General features: G+C 43.5%; 1 protein-coding gene across 5 annotated transcripts in view; it reads right to left on the reverse strand.

Moving 5' to 3' along the window:
• dati (datilografo) overlaps positions 1-17,406 on the reverse strand; it is a 140,713-nt gene extending 123,307 nt beyond the window's left edge. For all 5 annotated transcript variants that reach the window (XR_011224511.1, XR_011224510.1, XR_011224512.1 and 2 more), the window contains exon 1: positions 17,373-17,406. Coding sequence is in view for 2 of the 5 variants with exons in the window: in XM_069312730.1 (XP_069168831.1) it covers positions 17,373-17,396 (24 nt within the window). In the remaining 3 variants the exon portion in view is untranslated. The remainder of the gene's footprint in view (positions 1-17,372) is intronic.
• Positions 17,407-27,313: the final 9,907 nt, after the last annotated feature.

Genomic DNA, 27,313 nt, shown 5'->3' on the forward strand with positions numbered 1-27,313 from the left:
AATGGTGTCTGACCAATCAGGGGTAAACCCACATTTGTTCAAACTATACAACCAATCAGGAATCAATTAGCCAATCAGGGTTGAGTGCAGCGGGAATATTCCGTTAATTAAACGTAATTACTACGTACGTATATATATATATATATATATATATATATATATATATATATATATATATATATATATATATAGACTGAAAACTCACACCCCAGAAGTGACTCGAACCCATACTCCCAGGAGCAACGCAACTGGTATCTACAGGACGCCTTAATCCACTCCGGCTGTAGAACACGTGAGGAACACACGTGTTTTCCTCACGTGTGCCCCAAAGAATGTTGTGATTTGATAAAATGCTATGCCCAAGATTACCATCCGAATGCCGGCGGGGAAGTGGTTCAAATAGCTCCGGCAATCACTTCCTTTTGTCCGGTCGTGATGGTCGAGTGATGAAGGTGTCCAGTACACCAGTTGCAGAGTGCTCCTGGCAGCATGGGTTCGAGTCACTTCCAGGGGTGTGAGTTTTTATCTTTCGCGCCACACAAAGTGAACAAAATCTATCGCCACTTTTCTGGCAAATTAACATATCTATCGAGGCGTAGTTAGTTGTGATATATTCTGCCAGCAATTGTAAACTATTGTGATTAACTCTAATTACTGATTCACTGCTTGGGGAATGGGGGAGGATTGGGAGAGGATTGGGAGAGGGGAGTGGATCAGGAGGAAATAGAGAATTAAAGAGAGAAGAGAGGTGAGGAAAGAGGAAGGTAGGGAGAAATGGAGGGTGAGAGGGAGAGAAAAATAGGAGAAAGTAGGGAAGGGATGTAGGAAGGAAATGAAAGGAAGGGAGATAGATAGGTAGGGAAGGAGGAAGAAATACTTGACTGAAATATGGGATTAACAGTTTTCAAACACGTGTCACGTAAGTTCGAGCCTCCCTCCAAGCCTGGCTCCATATCTGATATGTACAACACATGTCAGATATGGAGTTGTTGCTTGGAGCGGCCCGCAGACCAGGCTTGACTTGTGAGAGTTTGGTCCACCAGGCTGTTGCTTGGAGTGGCCCGAGGCCAGGCTTGACTTGTGAGAGTTTGGTCCACCAGGCTGTTGCTTGGAGTGGCCCGAGGCCAGGCTTGACTTGTGAGAGTTTGGTCCACCAGGCTGTTGCTTGGAGCGGCCCGCAGGCCAGGCTTGACTTGTGAGAGTTTGGTCCACCAGGCTGTTGCTTGGAGCGGCCCGAGGCCAGGCTTGACTTGTGAGAGCTTGGTCCACCAGGCTGTTGCTTGGAGCGGCCCGCAGGCCAGGCTTGACTTGTGAGAGTTTGGTCCACCAGGCTGTTGCTTGGGGCGGCCCGCAGGCCAGGCTTGACTTGTGAGAGTTTGGTCCACCAGGCTGTTGCTTGGAGCGGCCCGCAGGCCAGGCTTGACTTGTGAGAGTTTGGTCCACCAGGCTGTTGCTTGGAGCGGCCCGCAGGCCCACATACCCACCACAGCCCGGTTGGTCCGGCACTCCTCGCAAGAAAAATAGTTTTCTCTTGAAGACTTCTACGGTTGTGCATTACCCCGTTATTAAGACTCATTATCAACTTTTACCAACGCGGAGCCTCTCTATAAGGACCACCAATCACAGAACCACTTTATAAACAATGCAATTTGTTTGTTTGTTTGTTCCCATGGCCGCATCCATGTGCTAGGGGGGGGGCGGGGTGGGGGGGCTCTGTCTCACCTATACTCATCCATAAACACAAAAGTTTTTTATTTCATTAATGCCAAAATCAAATGAACCCAATTAAATCTTAATTAATAAACTTTTGTGCAAGAGGCTTTTTAAGCGTAGGATCGAACGCTCGGAAGGAATTACAATAATTTTTTCGATTTGAATATTTCGTTGAAACTTTTTGCCTTTGAGTCAGGAAGAAGATATTCTTTTTATCTTTCCCCCCCCCCCCACAGCCGGTAAGGGACAGCGGATTTTCAACTCTATTGTCGAAGGCTCTAAGGGTCGTTTTCCGATGCCTTCTACCGTGAAAAATATGTCACTTTAGCATGGATAATGAAATAAATATAATTAAGTTAGGGGAAATTGAATTAAGAGTTAACCCTATGAAAAATAATGCTCATCTGTCTCTTTCTTATATATATATATATATATATATATATATATATATATATATATATATATATATATATATATATATATATATATATATATATCACGAAAATAAACACGTGATTAAAAATGTAACAGTGTCAGACCACGGAGGAAAATTGAAACAGGAATTTCCTTAAGTACTTTCGTATATTAATACATCTTCAGGAGTGATATATCTATATCTATATATATATATATATATATATATATATATATATATATATATATATATATATATATGTATATATATATATATAATATATATATATATATATATATATATATATATATATATATATATATATATATATATATATATATATATATATATATATATATATACACAGGTTAAATAGTGGGTTTCACCTGTCCTTATGGCTCTAATCCATCGACTCTGGTGTTAATTCTTCACTACCAGTCGAACCACCATCGTTGGCTATGACTATTATCAACCACTATCACCACCACCATCTTCACATCTATCAACAAACATTGCCGCCATCACAACACCAACACCTCCTTAATCACCACAATCACCAACCACTACCCCCCCACCAACCACAATCCCCCCCCCCACCTGCACAGCCTTCAAGACGCTGTGACAGTCGATACAACTTTTTCAAACTTTTTTAATTCTATCCATCTGTGGCAGAAAACACACTTCAAGACCTAAATATTGAATTTGAGGCTTCAATCTCTGGCCTGCAAAAGTTCCCTTCTCTCACTATTGACGGCAGTTTATGCAGTTGAAAAAGGCGTTCTTTGGGGGGGTGAGGGGGGAGGGGGGGGTGGAGGGAGAGAAAGGAGGGGGGAGAGAGAGAGGGGGATAAGTGAGGGAAGAGATATAAGGGTGTGGAGAGGGTTCAAAACGACACGTGAAAGAAAGGAGAGAGAGAGAGAGAGAGAGAGAGAGAGAGAGAGAGAGAGAGAGAGAGAGAGAGAGAGAGAGAGAGAGAGAGAGAGAGAGAGAGAGAGAGAGACAGAGAGAGAGAGAGAGACAGAGACAGAGAGAGACAAAGACAGAGACAGAGAGAGAGGAAGAGAAAGAGAGAGAGAGAGAGAGAGAGAGAGAGAGAGAGAGAGAGAGAGAGAGAGAGAGAGAGAGAGAGAGAGAGAGAGAGAGAGAGAGAGAGAGACAGAGACAGACAGAGACAGAGACAGAGAGAGAGGAAGAGAAAGAGAGAGAGAGAGACCCCAGCACTAAGATACATAACAAATTAAGAAATATTGAATAAATAACAAAGTAGAAAAGAGAGAAATGCTTTAATTACCAATAATTAGAACAGAATTCCACGAGTTCAGATTAAAGAAATGGCGTTTTTTGACACACACACACTGGCCATACATACACATATGTATCCACCCGTCGTCTCTTCCCTATGTATGGCTGTATGCATGCAAGCACATCTCTGATAACACACATGAAACAGTTTGGTTCAATAATCATCTAGAAACCCTCCTATGTATACACACATGTAATTATACATGCATGTATTAATACAAGTTACAAGTAGTTTCAGAATCAACAGGATTTAATAATTTGCAGCATGATACTGTATGTTGTCATTTAATTAAACTGTTGGTGTAGGGAACAGGCAGTGAAGGGGGAGCTCAATTGTTGAGTTGGTAATACTGTGCTTTCATTTAGCATTTTTCTTTCCTTTCATCAATTCTTTCATTGCGTCAAGTGACGTTTGAGTATACGGAACGACGCCCAATCCTCAAAATCATCAAGATTATCAAATCATAATTTCATACGCACCTCCTTACTAATCTAATTGACAGCATAGCATCGAATCACGAAAATTAATTACCACGAACTTTAAAAACAGCGAAAATTGCTTTCCAAAAATCAGAGTTATTTGGTCTGAATTTTGAGTTCTATCCATCAAAAGTATCTCCAGGCTAATATAGCATAGATATCATTTGACGATATCGAACTCTGTTAACAGATTTGCATTGCCTGTCAAAAAATAGAAAAAAAAATAAAAATTCTCCCGGAATGAGGGGAATTTAGCGCAGAATTCTCCCCAGGTAGAGACAAAATTCCCCGCATCACTTTTTTCAGCGCAAAACTTGACACTATTTTCACTCACACGATCGATATATTGATAGAAATGAAAGAAATGATCAGAAAATGATGTCCGTCATTCACTTCGGCTAACTTTCTCCACAGGTTTCTTTCAATACTGCTATCATTCTCTTGGACTCATTTAATACCGCTATCATTCTCTTGGACTCATTTAATACCGCTATCATTCTCTTGGACTCATTTAATACCGCTATCATTCTCTTGGACTCATTTAATACCGCTATCATTCTCTTGGACTCATTTAATACCGCTATCATTCTCTTGGACTCATTCAATACCGCTATCATTCTCTTGGACTCGTTTAATACCGCTATCATTCTCTTGGACTCATTTAATACCACTATCATTCTCTTGGACTCGTTTAATACTGCTATCATTCTCTTGGACTCATTAATACCGCTATCATTCTCTTGCAATCATTCATCTATTATTCACTTTAGTCATTCAATACTACTGTCTACTGAATTAAGTGTTTTGTTTTTTTAATAATATTAATTTTTAATATTTTAATATTAATAATTTTATTTAATATTTTAATATTAATAATTTTATTTAACATTTTAATAGTCTTATTTCAATATATTCTAACTTTTTCAGTTATATTTCACTTCGTTATAAATCAATTACAAAATATTATATAGAAAATATGAAACATATATAGAAAACAAAAATTAAAAATCGAATTTTGGAATTTCATGATAAATATCCATATTTTTATTATTATTTTTTTCTGAAAATTGAGGTTTTTCGAAAACTAATTGTGAGAGCTTTTAAAAAATACTTAAAATTCAGTTAAACATGACATATTTATAACGATTTGTACTTTTATTGATTCATTTCTAATGCATTTAGTTAAAAAGTACTTTTTTAATAGTACATGAGAGAAACTCCAAACGCAAAACAGTGTCCTTGTCTCTCACTGTGCAGGTTCTGTGTGTGTAAATTATTGCATGATTGGTCAATACTGTCAAAGATGTGGTCAAGATGTGGTCTTGACCATATATTGACCCGTACATGTGGTCACTATGACGGCAGAACGCCCGTTAACTTTCGCGCCAAAAAGCTCGCGCGTCAAAACGCCATTCCCGTTTTCCCGCCAAAACGTCCCTTCCGTTTCCCGCCAAAAACGCCACTTCCGCTTCCCGCCAAAAACGTCACTTCCGTTTCCCGCCAAAACAGTCACTTCCGCTTCCCGCCAAAAACGTCACTTCCGTTTCCCGCCAAAAACGTCACTTCCGCTTCCCGCCAAAAACACCACTTCCGCTTCCCGCCAAAAACGTCACTTCCGCTTCCCGCCAAAAACACCACTTCCGCTTCCCGCCAAAAACACACCTTCCGCTTCCCGCCAAAAACACACCTTCCGCTTCCCGCCAAAAACACACCTTCCACTTCCCGCCAAAAACGTCACTTCCGTTTCCCGCCAAAAACGTCACTTCCGCTTCCCGCCAAAAACGCCACTTCCGCTTCCCGCCAAAAACGTTCGCCCGCCAAAACCTCCTCCGGCACTTCTAAGCTTGCCCACAGCCTCTCGCTATTTTTCATAATTGGAATTCCTTTAAGCGATTGCTTCAAGATAAAAGACAAACTTGAATGATAAAGTGCTCTCGTCTTTTGAGCTCAGACATCCAAATTCTTTTTGATGAGTTGAGAAGAGTGTCACCGCGCTGTGATTTGTTACTCCATGAAAGATGCCTTTTGCTAGACGAACTGGTTTCTTTCGGCATCTTATTGAGTTCTTTCTTTGTCGCTTGAGTGTGTATTCACCTAGTTGTATTCACCTAGTTGTGTTTGCGGGGGTTGAGCTCTGCTCTTTCGGCCCGCCTCTCAACTGGCAATCAACTGTTTACTAACTACTTTTTGTGTGTGTGTGTGTGTGTACTTAACTAATTGTACTTGCCTAATTGTGCTTACGGGGTTGAGCTTTGGCTCTTTGGTCCCGCCTCTCAACTGTCAATCAGCTGTACTCACCTAGTTGTGTTTGCGGGTGTGTGTGTGTGTGTGTGTGTGCGTGTGTGTGTGTGTGTGTGTGTGTGTTTGGGATGGAGGATAGAGTAACTGTGTTATTCAAATTTTACCTTTATGTCACATGCGCACACACGCTTCTGTCCCCAGAGGTCCACATCAAAAGGATATCATCAGCGGCATATGCTAGATTGGCCAACATAAGAACTGCCTTTAGAAACTTGTGTAAGAAATCGTTCAGAACCCTGTATACCACTTATGTCAGACCAATCCTGGAGTATGCAGCTCCAGCCTGGAGTCCTAATTAAACACAAGACAAAGTTAGAAAATATTCAGATGCCACCAGACTCGTCCCGGAACTGAAAGGTATGAGCTACGAGGAAAGGCTAAGAGAGAGAAACCTCACGTCCCTGGATGACAGAGGAGTAAGGGGAGACATGATAACCACCTACAAAATTCTCAGGGGAATTGACAGGGTGGGACAAACTATTTAACACGGGTGGGACAAGAACAAGGGGACACAGGTGGAAACTTAGTACCCAAATGAGCCACAGAGACGTTAGAAAGAACTTTTTCAGTGTCAGAGTAGTTAACAAATGGAATGCATTAGGCAGTGATGTGGTGGAGGCTGACTCCATACACAGTTTCAAGTGTAGATATGATAGAGCCCAATAGGCTCAGGAACCTGTACACCAGTTGATTGACAGTTGAGAGGCGGGACCAAAGAGCCAGAGCTCAACCCCCGCAAGCACAACTAGGTGAGTACAACTGGGCGAGTACACACACACACACACACACACACACACACACACACACACACACACGCACGCGCACACGCACGCACACACACACACACACACACGCACACACACACACACACACACACACACACACACACACACACACACACACACACACGCACGCGCACACGCACGCACACACACACACACGCACACACGCACGCACGCACGCACACACGAGGATTCCGCGTTACTTGCAGGGCGTGCAATAGAAATATTTCACTTCCTTGCATACAAATTACAAATTTGCACATGAAAAGACTCATTTTGCACTCTAATATACTCCTACACACACACACACACACACACACGCTCATTCAATAGCCAGTCCTCCAGAACGTCACTATATTGATGTACTAAATTGCCCGACCCTAACCTAACCAAAGACCCAGACATAGAAAACGGAACTTAACCTCATTTTTGCGAACCGCTGTGAATGTTAGAACATTATTTTTTGTCCGCAATGAATTAATACGTCAAAATACGATGTCTTATTTGAGAGGACGGCTTGACAGGCTTGACAGGCTAGACAGGACGGCTTGACAGGCTAGACAGGACGGCTTGACAGGCTAGAGGACGGCTTGACAGGCTAGAAAGGACAGCTTGACAGACTAGAGAGGACAGCTTGACAGGCTAGGCAGGCTAGAAAGGACAGCTTGACAGACTAGAGAGGACAGCTTGACAGGCTAGAAAGGCGAGAAAGGACAGCTTGACAGGTTAGAAAGGCGAGAAAGGACACCTTGACAGGCTAGAGAGGACGGCTTGACAGGCTAGAGGACAGCGTGACAGGCTAGAGAGAACAGTTTGACAGGCTTGACAGGCTAGAAATACAGCGACTTGACGGCTTGACGGATACAGCGGCACACATATTGACAGTAAGGTGTAGTATTCCCACTGACAGTGAGACAGTAATCCATCCTGTCCACCCCAAGGTCGCCCAACGTCCAGAAACTGACGTACTAAAGTGCCCTTATCCTAACCTGCCAGAGGACCTAAAACAGAAAACGAGGACAGTACGTCACTTTCGCCAACCGCTTCCATTTTCTATTACGACGATTTTTTTTGGGCCTTAGGTGACGCATGCGTCAAAATGCGACGTGCTAATAGGCGGAAAGTCAGCGTTTCCTGTCACTGTCTATCCTGTCTATCACCAGAATAGACAGTGAGAGGGGTATAATAGACCTCAGAAAACAGTGACGGAACAAGCAACACTTCCCACATCACAGCGAAAAGGAACAGCCAATCAGATACGATCCTGTTTTAATAGAAATTGATGTGATAACCCGTTTTCTGTTTTAGGTCCTCAGTTTTCAGACTCGGGCAATTCAGCACCTCATTTTACTGATGTTGTGAGAACGCGCTTCCGTTAGACAGGAGAAACATGGGGATGGGATCGAGTCCTATTACTTAAGAGTTTCTACACGATTGGATCCCAAGAAAGAGAGACAATTCAAGACAAACGAAGGCTATTAAACAAGACGGTCTCAAGCCTGTTTTTGTGTTTGCTGATTGCGTTGACTGACGTCTCCTTGGACGTCTCGGAAGACGTTTATAACGAGCGTCTCAAACGTCTGTCGTTGGGAAAAGGAGTTGAAATCATTATTGGTAACCTAGATGCTTGCGATTTTTTTATTGTTTAATGATTGAAAGCTGCAATATTTTGAGGTTTTTTCTGCTTTAAAATGTGTGTGTGTGTGTGTATTCATCTATTTGTGCTTGCGGGGGTTGAGCTCTGGCTCTTTGGTCCCGCCTCTCAACTGTCAATCAACTGGTGTACAGGTTCCTGAGCCTATTGGGCTCTATCATATCTACACTTGAAACTGTGTATGGAGTCAGCCTCCACCACATCACTGCCTAATGCCTAATGCCTAATGTCTGTGTGTGTGTGTGTGTGTGTGTGTGTGTGTGTGTGTGTGTGTGTGTGTGTGTGTGTGTGTGTGTGTGTGTGTGTGTGTGTGTGTGAGTGTGTCCTCTCTCTCTGTCTCTCTCTCTCTTTCTCCCAAAACATTTTTCAACAACTTTTCCACTTCGCAATTCTTCTAAACCTCAATATTCAACTCCACCATACCTCCACCCAGCAATCAGCCTGCACCACCTTCTCCACTTCAACCACCCCCCCCCGCCCACCACCCCACCCTCAAGAACACTACACCCACTCCACCCATCTCTCAACATCTTAAACCCGACTGATTGTTAATCAATCGTCCCCAAATAGCCAAAATCTCACCTTAAACTCACACAAGGAACCCATTTTTGGGTTTCAAACTGAAACGCAGAAAATTGCTAGTTCCTTTAATTGCCTAAACCCCCTGGAGTGTTAAGGGACAAGAGGGGGGGGGGGTGTTAAGGGGTCACAAAAGGGGCGTGTGTGTTAAGGGGAAGTTAAGGGGGCGTTTGTGTGTGTGTTCTAAGGGGAGGTTAGTAGACAATGATATCCATTTAACCTTCCAGTCATTTCTGTGTTCCACGAAATCTCTCTCTCTCTCTTTCCCTCCCTTTATCTCTCTCCCTCCCTCTATCTCTCTCTCTCTCTTTCCCTCCCTCTATCTCTCTCCCTCCCTCTATCTCTCTCCCTCTACTCTCTTCCTACCATCTCCCCCTCCCTCCTACGTCTTTTCCCTCACGATTTAAAGGCTTAGGTCGTCTGCCATTAGAGAAAACTGGGCCAGCCATCGTATTTGCATAGATGTGTCCGCCCAAGGGGGAGAGGGCTCGGGGTAACTAAAGGAGCTGGAACGAAGGCGACTACGCTACGGAGGGTTGGGGCTTAGGGGGGCAGAGGGGGGACGCTGGGGAGCCTATAAGGGGGACTTTTGTAGGCTTATAGGGAGCCTGTGGGTGAATTGGAAGAGGGTAGGGACCTAGTGATTTTCTTAAGACAGTGTAGCTTGGTCTTAAAGCCCAAGTTCTCCTGCAGTTTAGGGATATTTTAAGATGGAGGAACTTGACCTTAAGGGCCAAGTTCTCCTGCAGTTTAGGGATATTTTAAGATGGAGGAACTTGGTCTTAAGGGCCAAGTTCTCCTGCAGTTTAGGGATATTTTAAGATGGAGGAACTTGGCCTTAAAGGGCCAAGTTCTCCTGCAGTTTAGGGATATTTCAAGATGGAGGAACTTGGCCTCTGGAACTTGGCCTTGGAAAGGGCCAAGTTCTCCCGTAGCTTAGAGATATTTCGCGTCTTCCTGGAGGAGCAGAGATCATGTAGGGCGAGTGTGAAGATAAGGAGACGATGAGTAAAGATAAGGAATAAGATAGAGAAGATCATTAAAGGTGTCTAAGCACTCTTGGAAAGGGCTGGGAAGGCCCTTGTCAAGGCCACGAGTGTGGTGGTAGGGGGGAGGAGGAGGTTGTTAGTGGTCAGCTATGAATGAGGTGAGATACTTGGAGGATGACTTGAGGTGGGGCGTGAGGCGTTCAAGTAATTGTCTGCAGAGAGAGAGAGAGAGAGAGAGAGAGAGAGAGAGAGAGAGAGAGAGAGAGAGAGAGAGAGAGAGAGAGAGAGAGAGAGAGAGAGAGAGAGAGAGAGAGAGAGAGAGAGAGAAGAGACAGAGAGAGACAGCAAACAAGTGAACTAGAGACAGAGAGAGAGACAGAGACAGACAGACAGAGAGAGACAGAGACAGAGAGAGAGACAGAGAGAGACAGACAGAGACAGACAGACAGAGAGAGACAGAGACAGAGAGAAAGACAGAGAGACAGACAGAGACAGACAGACAGAGAGAGACAGAGACAGAGAGAGACAGAGAGAGACAGACAGAGAGAGACAGAGACAGAGAGAAAGACAGAGAGAGACAGACAGAGACAGACAGACAGAGAGAGACAGAGACAGAGAGAGAGACAGAGAGAGACAGACAGAGAGAGACAGAGACAGAGAGAGAGAGAGACAGAGAAACAGGAGAGACAAAGATAAAAAACAGATAACAAGTGGATAAACACACATAAACCTCCACAAACCAGAACAGAGGAACAGAGGGAGATGAAAATAAGCAAAGCAGATAAGAGGAAGGGGCCCAGAAGAATAACAAAGGCAGAGAAACAACAAAAATGACTAAAGGTGAGAAACAGTAATTAGCGCAGGTAAACAGAGAGAAACAGGACATAAGTAGACGAGGATAAAGAAGGGAGGAAGAGGAAAAAATGATTAATATGAGACACGCAAAAGGGGAAGAGAGGGAGGGGAGGGAGGGGGCGATAAACAGGGGGGGGGGTATGTATTTAGGGGGGGAACACACCCCCCCTCAGCGTGATCCTAACGGGTCCGGGTTCGATTCCCCGGGTTAAGCAGAAACAAATGGACAGTTCCTTTCCCTTCATTCCCCTATTCACCTAGCAGTAAATAGGTACCTGGGAGTTAGACAGCTGCCACGAGCTGCTTCCTGGGGATATGTATGTGTCTTAGAAATACATATATATAATACATATGATAAGAAAATAGATTGGGATTAAGTACAATGCACAACCGTAAGTTAAAAAGGCGGGTCCTAGAGCCAACAGATCGACACCATCCATCAGAACTTAAAACACAACCTACGTGAGACCAGTCCTGCAATGTGCATCGCCAGCAGGGAACCCTAACCTATGGAACAAATAAAAAAAATGGAAAAGATGGGGAATAGGCGGAAACGACCTTTCAAAACAGACTTTGGACAGCTGTGTGATGAGAAACAATATTTTAATAGTCTACACGACGAGAGGAGTAGATAAAGTAGATAAATATAGATATAGTAGATAATTATATATTATTCTACAACTTCCAGGTAAACAAATATTAAAAGATGCCTTAGGTGGAAGCTGGAGATGCACGCACGCACGCAAACACAAACACACACACACGCACACGCACGCACCCCTCACGCAGTTGGGAGTGTGTGACAGTTGAGAGGCGGGCCGAAAGAGCAAAGCTCAACCCCCGCAAACACAACTAGGTGAACACACACACACACACACGCAACAATGCACGCGTGTGCAACAGCAACAGACATTGAAGAAGCGCGAGAGAGAGAGAGAAGCCCTCAAGGGCTAGGAGATACAGGTGGATAGACAGGCCAGATAGACAGAGACAGGCCAGATAGACAGAGACAGAGCCCGCCAGAAAAGGAGGTGAAATTGGAAAAAAGGCGAAGCATTGACTAGATATCAAGCTGTCTCTTGGTGAGTTGACAGCTTCCGTTATCGGGTGAACAGGTATCATTTGCAATACAGGTGGTGCAGAGAACCACCTGTCAAGGGGAATGCAAGATGGCTGCAGGTGTCAAGGGAGTAGGGGGGGTGGGGGAACCACTTTGGGCTGGCCAATCTGCAGTTACGAATGGGGTGGTTGATGGTGGTTGATGGTGGTGGTGGGTGAATGCCTCTTGTGGTGTAGAAGAGCGACTTTTAACAATGGAACTACATCATTCCCTACATACATACACGTGTACTCACCTATTTGTACTCACCTATTTGTGCTTGCGGGGGTTGAGCTTTGGCTCTTTGGTCCCGCCTCTCAATTGTCAATCAACTGGTGTACAGATTCCTGAGCCTACTGGGCTCTGGGCACACAGTCCACACACTACTGTGTGTGTGTGTGTGTGTGTGTGTGTGTGTGTGTGTGTGTGTGTGTGTGTGTGTGTGTGTGTGTGTGTGTGTGTGTGTGCGTGCGTGCGTGTATGCGTGCGTGTGATTCGCATGCCTGTTCTCATATGCGCGAACAATCGACCGTTGAACAACTGAACACAAACCACATTCAACACGTAACTTCACGCAAAGACCAAAGAACTTGAACAAGGATACTGACTTAAGTGGTGTATTGTTCACCACATACAAAATAGTATCCCACAAATCGGCGAAACTGATAAGGGAAAGGGACTATCAAGGAGGGGGGGGGGCGGGAAGCGCCAAGCCATATAAGGATTGGATAAGGATTTGGGATAGGATTGGACGGGGGAGGGGGATTAGCATTTTTTTTTTAAATTCGCAACATTTTGACCGATAATTCACATATTAATATTAAATAAACACTGAGGGTCGTGAAAAGATGATAAGAAACAAGCCCAATCGGTTTCGACCCCGCCCGGGATTCGAACCCAGGATTCGGCGAGGCTAAGTCGAAACCGTTCACCTCTGAACTAATTGGCCAATGATATTGCGCTGTATTGAGCTAATTGCCTCACGGGGAGACATAAACAAGCCAGTTCAGAGAAGAACAGTCGGCCTGCGTATTTCTGGAGTTCCAGAATGCTTTTGACAAGGTATCGTACCTGGATTGTACTTGGATGGGGTTCTGGGAGATCTTCTACTCCCCAAGTGCGGCCCGAGGCCAGGCTTGACTTGTGAGGGAGAGGGAGAGAGGGAGAGAGAGAGAGAGAGAGAGAGAGAGAGAGAGAGAGAGAGAGAGAGAGAGAGAGAGAGAGAGAGAGAGAGAGAGAGAGAGAGAGAGAGAGAGAGAGAGACAGAGACAGAGACAGAGAGACAGAGAGACAGAGAGACAGAGAGACAGAGAGAGAGAGAGAGAGAGACAGAGACAGAGAAAGAGAGACAGAGAGACAGAGAAACATAGAGAGAGAGAGAGAGAGAGAGAGAGAGAGAGAGAGAGAGAGAGAGAGAGAGAGAGAGAGAGAGAGAGAGAGAGAGAGAGAGAGACAGAGAGAGAGAGAGACAGAGAGAGACAGAGACAGAGACAGAGAGAGACAGAGACAGAGACAGAGACAGAGAGAGAGACAGAGACAGAGAGACATAGACAGAGAGACAGAGAGAGAGGGAGACAGAGAATCACATGTTTCTTTTTGCTGGAGAAATCAGTCAGGCTGAGAAAGGTACTCAAGTAGCTAAAGAAACATCTAAGGAGCAGAAACCAAAGAGTCAGAACACGACAAAAGATCCCAAAGCGGTATGACGTTCCTAACAAAACGTCGCTTTTCGCACGTACGCGTCACCTAAGACCCAAAAAAAAATCGTCGTACTAGAAAACTGGAAGCGGCTGACGAAAGTAACATACTGTCCCGTTTTCTGTTGTGGGTCCTCTGGCAGGTTAGGATAAGGCCACGTTAGTACGTCAGTTTTTCGACGTTGTGGGGACCTTAGGAGGACGGGGCTACATTCTTAGGTTCCACAAGGGTAGGCATTAAGACCAATTCTATTCCTAATCTTCAAGAAGGAACAGACTAAACAGTGTTTAATGACCTAAAATTAAATAAACAGAAGAGATGGGACAGAACTGTGTGACGGAGAAGAGAGAGGGAAGAGGCAGAAAGGGAAGGAGAAGAGACAGAGAGGGACAGAAGCAGAGAGAAATCAACAAAACAGACCCAAAACAGAGTAGCAAAGGAAGAGAATTTCAGACAACCGCAGTCAACTCAATTCTTAAACCCCTTTCACCGGTTTAAGTGAGCTTCTATGCGTTGGAGAAGGGAAGGAATAGGAAGAGAGGAGAAGCGAGAGAATAGGGTAGCAGCAGACAACCCGTTCTCGCCCTTACAGTCAATATTGACTTATTAAATAAGTGCATATGTGACATACTAATTTATTGTGAATATTTTAGTTTATCTTGAAAAGCTTCATAGAAAACACCGACCTTACCTAACCTTCTTAGTATGTTAAGATAAGCATCTAATTGCTTCGTAATTTCAATTATTACTTAACCTATACCTATAATAGATTAATAATTGTAACTAAGAAGCAATAAGATGCTTATCTTAACATACTAAGAAGGTTAGGTAAGGTCGGTGTTTTCTATGAAGCTTTTCAAGGTAAACTAAAATATTCACAATAAATTAGTATGTCACATATGCACTTATTTAATAAGTCAATATTGACTGTAAGAAAGTGCGCCCGACATATACCCCATAAGAGTACGGCATCCACCATGCATTTCCCACTTGAAACAACACCCACTTTTAACCGTAAAAAATAGAGGGAAAAAGAGGTCTTATAGAGGGGAAAGAGGTCTTATAGAGGGAAAAAGAGGTCTTATAGAGGGAAAAAGAGGTCTTATAGAGGGAAAAAGAGGTCTTATAGAGGGAAAAAGAGGACTTATAGAGGGAAAAAGAGGTCTTATAGAGGGAAAAGAGGTCTTATAGAGGGAAAAAGAGGTCTTATAGAGGGAAAAACAGGCCTTATAGAGGGAAAAAGAGGTCTTATAGAGGGAAAAAGAGGTCTTATAGAGGGAAAAAGAGGTCTTATAGAGGGAAAAAGGTCTTATAGAGGGAAAAAGAGGACTTATAGAGGGAAAAAGAGGACTTATAGAGGGAAAAAGAGGCCTTATAGAGGAAAAAGAGGTCTGATAGAGGGAAAAACAGGCCTTATAGAGGGAAAAAGAGGTCTGATAGAGGGAAAAACAGGCCTTATAGAGGGAAAAAGAGGTCTGATAGAGGGAAAAACAGGCCTTATAGAGGGTAAAAGAGGCCTTATAGAGGGGAAAAAAGGTCTTGTGAGAGGTCGACCAAGAGAGAACCGACTCTCCACTTTAAATGCATTATCTGAAAACTTTTCCCCTCAGTTAATCTGAGGAGCTAAGGCGGTTTAAGCACAGGAAAGAGACAGAGAATATATAATTCTCGTCCACCTGCAGGAAGACATAATATAATGAGAAAGAATGATACGTTTATTCCACATAAATTACCAATTATACGGCATTAAAAAATTTATATATTGCGGCATAAGATGGGTCTGCGGCGAGCATGCGAGAGATGTATATATATACATTAGTATATCACAAATGTAATGTATATAGCATGAATGCTACGGCACTATAGTCTACTGTTGTATATACAGTTATCATGCTTAATAACATGCGATATATATATATATATATATATATATATATATATATATATATATATATATATATATATATATATATATATATATATATATATATATATATATATATATAGTGGTCTGAACATTTAAATATCCTGAACACATCATTACAACACATCGGTAAGCCTAATGCTTAACTGAACATCTGAAAAAAAATTAAAATTAAATTCGCATGCAGAAATTCACATTAAAAATATAATTCACATTAAAAATAAAATGCTCCATGCCTTGAGGTTTGAGAGCTAGATGGGTCTATGCCTACAGAGCTCTGATGTTCCAGCTGTCTGTTGTATTATAATAGGATTCTCGGCTATAATGACTCGTTGCTATAATATGCAATTGACGAATGCAAATTCTGAAATTGGTGAGGCATAGATCCGTCTTGCTCCCAAGAATGGCATTCTAAATGGCATAGTTTAGATTAGGTAGTTAAGATGTCGTTGCCCGAGTGACTGGCACTCATTATTAGTGCCTCAGGGTCCAGTGGCACTCATTATTAGTGCCTCTGGTCCAGTGGCACTCATTAGTGCCTCAAGGCCCAGTGGCACTCATTATTAGTGCCTCAAGGCCCAGTGGCACTCATTATTAGTGCCTCTGGTCCAGTGGCACTCATTATTAGTGCCTCAAGGCCCAGTGGCACTCATTATTAGTGCCTCAAGGCCCAGTGGCACTCATTATTAGTGCCTCAAGGCCCAGTGGCACTCAATCAGTGCCTCAAGGTCCAGTGGCACTCATTATTAGTACCTCAAGGCCCAGTGGCACTCATTATTAGTGCATCAAGATCCCAGTGGCACTCATAATCAGTGCCTCTGGTACAGTGGCACTCATAATCAGTACCTCAAGGCCCAGTGGCACTCATCAGTGCCTGAAGGGTGCCAACTCTCCAAGGCGACGACACTTTAACCACGACAACTTCTCCAACACTGGCACCATCTATATTGGCACTGGTGCCACAGGCCTGCAGTGCCAAGGGCCTGCAGTGCCAAGGGCCTACAAGGCCAGCTGCTTGCAGTGCCAAGGGCCTACAGTGCCAGCTGCCTGCAGTGCCAAGGGCCTACAGGGCCAGCTGCCTGCAGTGCCAAGGGCCTACAGGGCCAGCTGCCTGCAGTGCCAAGGGCCTACAGGGCCAGCTGCCTGCAGTGCCAAGGGCCTACAGGGCCAGCTGCCTGCAGTGCCAAGGGTCTACAGGGCCAGCTGCCTGCAGTGCCAAGGGCCTACAGGGCCAGCTGCCTGCAGTGCCAAGGGCCTGCAGTGCCAGCTGCCTGCAGTGCCAAGGGCCTACAGGGCCAGCTGCCTGCAGTGTCAAGGGCCTACAGTGCCAGCTGCCTGCAGTGCCAAGGGCCTACAGGGCCAGCTGCCTGCAGTGCCAAGGGCCTACAGGGCCAGCTGCCTGCAGTGCCAAGGGCCTGCAGTGCCAGCTGCCTGCAGTGCCAAGGGCCTACAGGGCCAGCTGCCTGCAGTGTCAAGGGCCTACAGTGCCAGCTGCCTGCAGTGCCAAGGGCCTACAGGGCTAGCTGCCTGCAGTGCCAAGGGCCTACAGGGCCATTAACCTATAACACTAACAGCACTAACCTGACCCCAAATAGAAGGAAACATTTGAAAGGCCTGCAAGGACCAGGGGAGCAAAAAACACACTAATGAGAATAGGGGTTAAGGGTCAAATTATCAAGCTATCTTATAGTGACTTCATCAGTCAAGCGAGTGTCTTATCTATGAGGCTAAAAGTCAAAACAAAGTCTATCGTCTTGTCACAATAACAAAATAAATTTTTGTCAGGGTAAAAAAATTCAATGTCATATGCAAATTAGTATACATAAATTAATCTTGAACTAAAGGGTTAAAATGTCGGAGTAATTAACACTGGTTCAAGCTGTCTGGTTAGGCGTAGATAAGCTTCATTTTAAAGCTTATAAATCGTCAAACGGAAATCTGTCATTATATTCAAAATGACATTATATCACAGGTAGGAAGTATATTTAATATTCGTTCGAGTTATTGAACGCAGAATTGAACTTAGTTGAGTCGTTTAGAATGGCTAGAGTCGTTTAAACAGCAGGTATGTTATCTTGAGGTTATCTAGAGGTTATCTTGAGATGATTTCGGGGCTTAGCGTCCCCGCGGCCCGGTCCTCGACCAGGTCTCCTTTTTGTTACACACCCCCAGGAAGCAGCCCGTAGCAGCTGTCTAACTCCCAGGTACCTATTTACTGCTAGGTGAACAGGCGCATCAGGATGACAGAAACTCTGTCCACTTGTTTCCTCCTACACCGGGGATCGAACCCGGAACCTCAGGACTACGAGCGCTGTCCACTGAACTATCAGGCCCCCAAGAACTTAAGGACTCCCAAGGTTTCAAGGACTTAAGGATAATCCTTGAATATGGAACAGACTCAACAAAGTCACTATCAATTAACACAGGTGTTTATTAACTAATTATCCGCAACGGACAGAACATGTCAGTCATTTGACCCAGGTCAAGGCAATTAATTTGGGGTCATGGCCTATTTAGCAAGGTCAAATTAGCCGAGGTTAAGTTAAAATTAATGACTGGTGTAGTCAATTAACTGAGGTGATGGTTAAATTAACATATGTCAAACTCAATTGACACCTGTCAATGTTGTTCAACAGAGGCACGGCGTGGCGGGTAATACTGTTCAAACTAGTGTGTTTGTGTCTAACATCTGTTCAAACTAGTGTGTGTGTCCTAACATCTGTTCAAACTAATGTGTGTGTCCTAACATCTGTTCAAACTAATGTGTTTGTCCTAACATCTGTTCAAACTAATGTGTGTCCTAACATCTGTTCAAACTAATGTGTGTCCTAACATCTGTTCAAACTAATGTGTGTGTCCTAACATCTGTTCAAACTAATGTGTGTGTCCTAACATCTGTCCAAACTAATGTGTTTGTCCTAACATCTGTTCAAACTAATGTGTGTGTCCTAACATCTGTTCAAACTAATGTGTGTGTCCTAACATCTGTTCAAACTAATGTGTGTGTCCTAACATCTGTCCAAACTAATGTGTGTGTCCTAACATCTGTTCAAACTAGTGTGTTTGTCCTAACATCTGTTCAAACTAGTGTGTGTGTCCTAACATCTGTTCAAACTAGTGTGTTTGTGTCTAACATCTGTTCAAACTAGTGTGTGTGTCCTAACATCTGTTCAAACTAATGTGTGTGTCCTAACATCTGTTCAAACTAGTGTGTGTGTCCTAACATCTGTTCAAACTAGTGTGTGTGTCCTAACATCTGTTCAAACTAGTGTGTTTGTGTCTAACATCTGTTCAAACTAGTGTGTGTGTCCTAACATCTGTTCAAACTAATGTGTGTGTCCTAACATCTGTTCAAACTAGTGTGTTTGTGTCTAACATCTGTTCAAACTAATGTGTGTGTCCTAACATCTGTTCAAACTAGTGTGTTTGTGTCTAACATCTGTTCAAACTAATGTGTTTGTCCTAACATCTGTTCAAACTAGTGTGTGTGTCCTAACATCTGTTCAAACTAGTGTGTTTGTGTCTAACATCTGTTCAAACTAATGTGTGTGTCCTAACATCTGTCCAAACTAATGTGTGTGTCCTAACATCTGTTCAAACTAGTGTGTGTGTCCTAACATCTGTTCAAACTAGTGTGTGTGTCCTAACATCTGTTCAAACTAATGTGTGTGTCCTAACATCTGTTCAAACTAGTGTGTGTGTCCTAACATCTGTTCAAACTAGTGTGTGTGTCCTAACATCTGTTCAAACTAATGTGTGTGTCCTAACATCTGTTCAAACTAGTGTGTGTGTCCTAACATCTGTTCAAACTAGTGTGTGTGTCCTAACATCTGTTCAAACTAATGTGTGTGTCCTAACATCTGTTCAAACTAGTGTGTGTGTCCTAACATCTGTTCAAACTAGTGTGTGTGTCCTAACATCTGTTCAAACTAATGTGTGTGTCCTAACATCTGTTCAAACTAGTGTGTGTGTCCTAACATCTGTTCAAACTAGTGTGTGTGTCCTAACATCTGTTCAAACTAGTGTGTGTGTCCTAACATCTGTTCAAACTAATGTGTGTGTCCTAACATCTGTTGAAACTAATGTGTGTGTCCTAACATCTGTTCAAACTAATGTGTGTGTCCTAACATCTGTTCAAACTAATGTGTGTGTCCTAACATCTGTTCAAACTAATGTTTGTGTCCTAACATCTGTTCAAACTAATGTGTGTGTCCTAACATCTGTTGAAACTAATGTGTGTGTCCTAACATCTGTTCAAACTAATGTGTGTGTCCTAACATCTGTTCAAACTAATGTGTGTGTCCTAACATCTGTTCAAACTAATGTTTGTGTCCTAACATCTGTTCAAACTAATGTGTGTGTCCTAACATCTGTTCAAACTAATGTGTGTGTCCTAACATCTGTTCAAACTAGTGTGTTTGTGTCCTAACATCTGTTCAAACTAATGTGTGTGTCCTAACATCTGTTCAAACTAATGTGTGTGTCCTAACATCTGTTCAAACTAATGTGTGTGTCCTAACATCTGTTCAAACTAATGTGTGTGTCCTAACATCTGTTCAAACTAATGTGTGTGTCCTAACATCTGTTCAAACTAGTGTGTGTGTCCTAACATCTGTTCAAACTAATGTGTGTGTCCTAACATCTGTTCAAACTAATGTGTGTGTCCTAACATCTGTTCAAACTAATGTTTGTGTCCTAACATCTGTTCAAACTAGTGTGTGTGTCCTAACATCTGTTCAAACTAATGTGTGTGTCCTAACATCTGTCCAAACTACTGTGTTTGTGCCTAAGAATGGGTGCTCACCTAGTTGTGCTTGCGGGGGTTGAGCTCTGGCTCTTTGGTCCCGCCTCTCAACCGTCAATCAACTGGTGTACAGATTCCTGAGCCTATTGGGCTCTATCATATCTACACTTGTGTGTGTGTGTGTGTGTGTGTGTGTGTGTGTGTGTGTGTGTGTGTGTGTGTGTGTGTGTGTGTGTGTGTGTGTGTGTGTGTGATTACTTAATATTTGTGTCTGAAGATTCGAGCTAATAGCTCTTGGACCCCGCCTTTCTAACCAATCTATTTTTCATTTGTTATGTCTAGCTACACACACACACACACACACACACACACACACACACACACACACACACACACACACACACACACATCTTCAAGAATCAGCCCGCAACAGCTGACTATTTAGATATTTTACTGTTAGGTGAATAGAGGCATCAAGTGAAAGAATCTCTGCCCATTAATGTCTGCTTCGGTCAGGAATCGAACCCAGGATCTTGGACTACGAATCACGAACGCTATCCGCTCGACCGGGAGGACCCCCCTCCCCCTGCTGTAGACAATTGACGTCTACTGACGTCTACTGACGTCTACTTACGTTAGACGTCAGTTTAGTGTCTTAGACGACTCCATTTTCTTGCATGAAAATGCGAGTCTATTATCATCTAATGTGTCTCTAGCCACTTGGGGTGGACGGTAGAGCGACGGTCTGGCTTCATGCAGGTCGGCGTTCAATCCCCGACCGTCCCAACAAGTGGTTGGGCAACCATTCCTTTCCCCCCGTCCCATCCCAAATCCTGACCCCTTCCCAGTGCTATATAGTCGTAATGGCTTGGTGCTTTTTCCAAATAATTCCCTTCCCTCTCATCTAATGTCCTTGGCTGTGTTGAGCTCTAGCTCTTCAGCTCCGCCTTACTGTCGGTTGTATAATGACCCGACGCCCAACAGTATCAGTAAATTAAGATAATGCATCGTTTTTTGGCCGTATAGGTGGCGCTTTCTCCACGTCCGGTGAATGAGAAAGTAGTGGATGGAAAGTAGAGTTTCCCCTCACTCTAGAGGGGAAAGTTTTGCTAGCGTGACATTCTAACAAAAGTTGAAGCATTTCAACTTCCCCTCTCCCCCCTCTCTCTCTCTCTCTAACAAAAGCTACGGCGTTACAGGCTTTCTCTCTCTCTCTCTCTCTCTCTCTCTCTCTCTCTCTCTCTCTCTCTCTCTCTCTCTCTCTCTGTCTCTCTCCTCTCTCTTCTCTCTCCGCTCTCTTCTCTCCTCTCTCTTCTCTCTCTCTCTCTTCTCTCTCTCATACTCTCTCTTCTCTCTCTCTTCTCTGTCTCTCTCTCTGTCTCTCTGTCTCTGTGTCTCTCTCTCTCTCTTGTCTCTCCTGTCTATCCTGTCTCTCCCCTCTCTCTCCTCTCTCTCTCTCTCTCTCTCTCTCTCTCTCTCTCTCTCTCTCTCTCTCTCTCTCTCTCTCTCTCTCTCTCTCTCTCTCTCTCTCTTTTTCTCCTCCACGACAAAAATTATAACAGGCATCGCTTTCCCCCCTCACCCTAACAATTTTTATTTACAGAAAAGCTTTTCCCCCTCTTTTCCCTAACAAAAGTCAGGGCAGGACATCTTTCTCCCCTCACCCCCCCCCCCCCTAACAAAAAAGCCATGCTGGAATGATTTTCCTTCTAATGAAAGATCCAGTATAGACTTTTTTTTTCCTCCAGGCAAAAGCTGGACAGTGAAGCATTTTTCTTGAATTATATAATCTGTAGAAATACAAAATAATTACCATCACCCTAACAAAAGCTTCAGATATCCCATCACCCTAACAAAAGCTTCAGATATCCCATCACCCTAACAAAAGCTTCAGATATCCCATCACCCTAACAAAAGCTTCAGATATCCCATCACCCTAACAAAAGCTTCAGATATCCCATCACCCTAACAAAAGCTTCAGATATCTCATCACCCTAACAAAAGGTTCAGATATCCCATCACCCTAACAAAAGCAACAGATATCCTTTCACAAAAGCAACAGATATCTCCTCACCCTAACAAAAGCTTCAGATATCCCCTAACAAAAGCTATATAGCTTCTCCCCCCTCACCCTGACAAAAGCTTCAGATATCCCCCTCACCCTAACAAAAGCTATATAGCTTCTCCCCCCTCACCCTGACAAAAGCTTCAGATATCCCCCTCACCCTAACAAAAGCTATATAGCTTTTCCCCCCCCTCACCCTGACAAAAGCTTCAGATATCCCCCTCACCCTAACAAAAGCTATATAGCTTCTCCCCCCTCACCCTGACAAAAGCTTCAGATATCCCCCTCACCCTAACAAAAGCTATATAGCTTCTCCCCCCTCACCCTGACAAAAGCTTCAGATATCCCCCTCACCCTAACAAAAGCTATATAGCTTCTCCCCCCTCACCCTGACAAAAGAAGAAGACATAGAAACACAAGTCTGTGCACCCCAGAAGAGGGGGAGAGGGAGGGGAGACAATCCTCTTTTCCCCTTTTCACAAAACTGCTCCCACACGCCCCCCAAAAAGTTTTGGCTACAAAGTTTGTGTCTTTTCTGTTATCCTATATCATTTTGCCTTGCTGCCGGTATGGATAGCAACAATATCTGAAACCGCAGGGAAAAGTCTACAAACTCCCCCTAAGGACTTTCTGCATGTGTTCCGGGAATTTTGATCAACTATATGTGTCAATTGGTTTTCCTAAAAGGTGTTTTGTGTTCTGTTCAGAGGCAGGAATACCTGGTTACCTGGTTGATGGGGTTCTGGGAGTTCGTCTACTCCCCAAGCCCGGCCCGAGGCCAGGCTCGACTTGTGAGAGTTTGGTCCACCAGGCTGTTGCTTGGAGCGGCCCGCAGGCCCACATATACCTGCTTGATGGGGTTCTGGGAGTTCTTCTACTCCCCAAGCCCGGCCCGAGGCCAGGCTCGACTTGTGAGAGTTTGGTCCACCAGGCAAATGTTCCATATGTGTCAATTGGTTTTCCTAAAAGGTGTTTTGTGTTCTGTTCAGAGGCAGGAATGTTCCAATCTTTTTGGGGGTGGATGGTAGAGCGTCGGTTTCGCTTTTATGCAGGTCGGTGTTCAATCCCCCGATCGTCCATAAGTGGTTGGGTAGTATTGCTTTCTCCTCCCGTCCCATCCCAAATCCTTATCCTGACTCCTTTCCCAGTGCTATATAGTCGTAATGGCTTGGCGCTTTCTCCCTGATAATTTTCCCTTCCCTTCCGAGGCAGGAACGAGGGTGTATATATACATATATTATATATATATATATATATATATATATATATATATATATATATATATATATATATATATATATATCCCCCCGTTCGCATGGGGGTTTAAGGAACAGGTAAATCCAGGTTTGATGTTTCGTACTCTTCCAAGTCATTTGGAAACTTGGTATACTATTGTTGTTAGTGTACCAGGCAGGCCTGATTTCGGAGACCGGGCCACGGGGCTGTGGATCCCCGGAAGCTACATAAAGTAGATACTATGGCAGCTGTGAGGCTTTGAACGATTGAAAAGAAAAAAAAAAGAGGATTTTTCACTCATTTTCATATATTTTTTGTTTTGAAGCCAAATAAATACTTCTAATAAGCCAGGTTATCTTGAGGTTATCTTGAGGTTATCTTGGGGTTATCTTGAGGTTATCTTGAGGTTATCTTGGGGTTATATTGGGTTATCTTGGGGGTTATCTTGAGGTTATCTTGGGGGTTATCTTGAGGTTATCTTGGGGGTTATCTTGGGGTTATCTTGAGGTTATCTTGGGGCTATCTTGGGGGTTATCTTGGGGTTATCTTGAGGTGATTTCGGGGCTTAGCGTCCCCGCGGCCCGGTCCTCGACCAGGCCTCCTTTTTGTTACACACCCCCAGGAAGCAGCCCGTAGCAGCTGTCTAACTCCCAGGTACCTATTTTACTGCTAGCTGAACAGACGCATCAGGGTGAAAGAAACATTTTGCCCATTTGTCTCCGCCTCCACCGGGGATCGAACCCGGAGCCTCAGGATTACGAATCCGAAGCGCTGTCCACCCAGCTGTCAGGCGCCTTAGACAGACACACAACATGTTAAACGCGTTGCAGCATCTAACAGCCTTCTTGATCAGAAAGTCAACAAGCAAGCCTAAGACAGAGGGACCGGAGCCATTGGATCCTGGGAACCACTTGAAGGTAAACTCAAGTTTACCTTCAGAGGCTGTGCCACAGGAGGTGATGGTAAACCTTCTCTGTGCTTGGAAACACAATTCCCCCCCCCCCTACCACAATCACCAGGCATCAACAACAATTAATTCGTGTTTTTAAGTTTTCTTCCAGCAGTTGTGCACTGCGGGACCACCCTAAGCTGCCCAGCAGAGAGAGAGCGAGAGCGAGAGAGAGAGAGAGAGAGAGAGAGAGAGAGAGAGAGAGAGAGAGAGAGAGAGAGAGAGAGAGAGAGACAGAGAGAGACAGAGACAGAGACAGAGACAGAGACAGAGAGAGAGAGAGACAGAGACAGAGAGAGACAGACACAGAGAGAGAGACAGAGACACAGAGAGACAGAGACAGAGAGAGAGACAGAGACAGACAGAGACACAGAGACAGAGTTAGTACCTCACAGACGAACATTTCATCGCAGAGATTGCAGTAATTTGCGCCACAGAAATCCAATCGTTCACCAGAGGAAAAACAGAAATCACTCTCCCTCTGAGCTAAAACTCAGCCTCACATTAGATGTTCCAAACGATTTCCTTTGAACTTTATGTCATTAATCCAGAGGACAAATTTAATATTTTACGACTTCCAAACCCAATTGCTGGCACGGCGTTCGGGCACGATTAAAAAAGAAAGTAAAAAAAAAGACTTCAAATGCATTAGTTTTCTCCATCTTGTGAAGCAATGTTGCGTGACGCAAATATGAGTTGGCTCTACTGCCGACGCAAATTTTGTGTCAACTTTCAAACTCGTGGGTTTCAGTCTTACAGCTAAAAAAAACTTATAAATCGGAATGTCAAAACGGAAGGAAACATAATTACGAACCTAGGTTATATATAAGGTACAAAATGATTAAAAGTCTCCATTGGAGACTTTCGGCGCCCTAGAGATGGGGGAATCTGCTGCATGGGTAACAGCTTCTCCATATCAACCTACCCTGGCTTTGCGCCCTGGAGAGGGTGGGGACCTACAGCATAGGCAACAGCTTCTACCCTGTATCAACCTACCCTAGGTCTGTGCAGTGGAGAGGTGGGACCTGCTGCATGGGTAACAGCTTCTCCTCCATATCAACCTACCCTGACTTTGCACCCTGGAGAGGCCACTCCAGAACACAACTCCATAGTCTCCTACGACTCCTCGATGTACCTTCCGGGGATCCACAGCCCCGTGGCCCCGGTCTCCGATAAATACCAATCTTATGTAATCTCACAACCCATTGTTCTTGTAAATAACTACAGTTCTCCATATAGTGAACAAGAACACAGGCTGCTTGAACACCAGACGCTACAAGACAATTGAGGAACAAGAAACATCTTCGAATCTAAGTAATTAAATTACCTAATCGCCAAACTACCCAAGTTAATTGACATTTATGTTATTTACAACATAAGTTCTGGAAACCATCTTGAAACAAGTACACTAAGATAAGGAAGTGAAGGTGATCTACATTAAGAGATGAAAAAAGATAGTGAAAATAAGACTAGATAAGAATATGAAAGAATCCAAAATTCTTTTTGTAGCATAAAAATTAATGTGAAAGACAGAATATATAGAACTAAACTCCATTAATAAAGCAAGAATTACAAAAAAAAAATAGGGAATCAAAAATTTTTTTTTTAGTGTCTTTATAGATCAAAAAAACAAAAATCACTTCAGACTAAGATCCAAAACAACCAAATGAATTTGCAGTCATATAAACTATAAAAGAAGACCCATCTTGAACGCAGGTTCGAACCCTAGTCATGACCCTTGTGGATTTGTTCATAACAAAAGAAGATATTAAAGAAATATTATTAAATTAATATTACTTTTGATAGTTATCAAACATGGGAATCGAACCAGACATCACTTTGGATATGAAGCAATGCGGAAAGGAGCCTAATTTGCATATATGGAGCAATTTCAAACTAGCGGTCGAAACGGCTAAATGATATATGGAAAATTGAAAATATTTTGATAATATATGAAAGATGGTTTTTTCTATTCCCAGGCTTCTGATCTATCAACCACGAACGGGTTATTAAACGGTAGAGCGATGGTCTGGCTTCATGCAGGTCGGCGTTCAATCCCCGACCGTTCACAAGTGGTTGGGGCAACCATTCCTTTCCCCCCGTCCCATCCCAAATCCTTATCCTGACGCTTTCCCCCTGATAATTCCCTTCCCCTTCCATATATACTTACTGATAATTAAGAAATATTATCTACAAGGAAGAATAAGAGGCTCTGAACCCAGTCAATTAAAAAAAAATATATACTCAGCAATTTACAACTGTAAATGTGTAAAAAAAAAAAAGTAACAGCTTTTTAACGCAAAAGAAAACGGGAATTTTGGTCATAGTTATAAACTTCAAACACAAATGTGGCGAAAGATTAAGAGGAAACACTTTTATATATATCATGAAAGTAAGGAGGCTGTTTTCTTGAAGCCCCTTGGCAGTCTTAAAGCCGTTTATGGCAACATTGCCATTAAAGGTGGGACATTTTCAGGGCAAATTGGCAATATAGAATTGGGTAAAACACACACACACACACACACACA

This window comes from Procambarus clarkii, chromosome 73, assembly GCF_040958095.1.
Source record: "Procambarus clarkii isolate CNS0578487 chromosome 73, FALCON_Pclarkii_2.0, whole genome shotgun sequence".
NCBI classification, from domain to species: domain Eukaryota; kingdom Metazoa; phylum Arthropoda; class Malacostraca; order Decapoda; family Cambaridae; genus Procambarus; species Procambarus clarkii.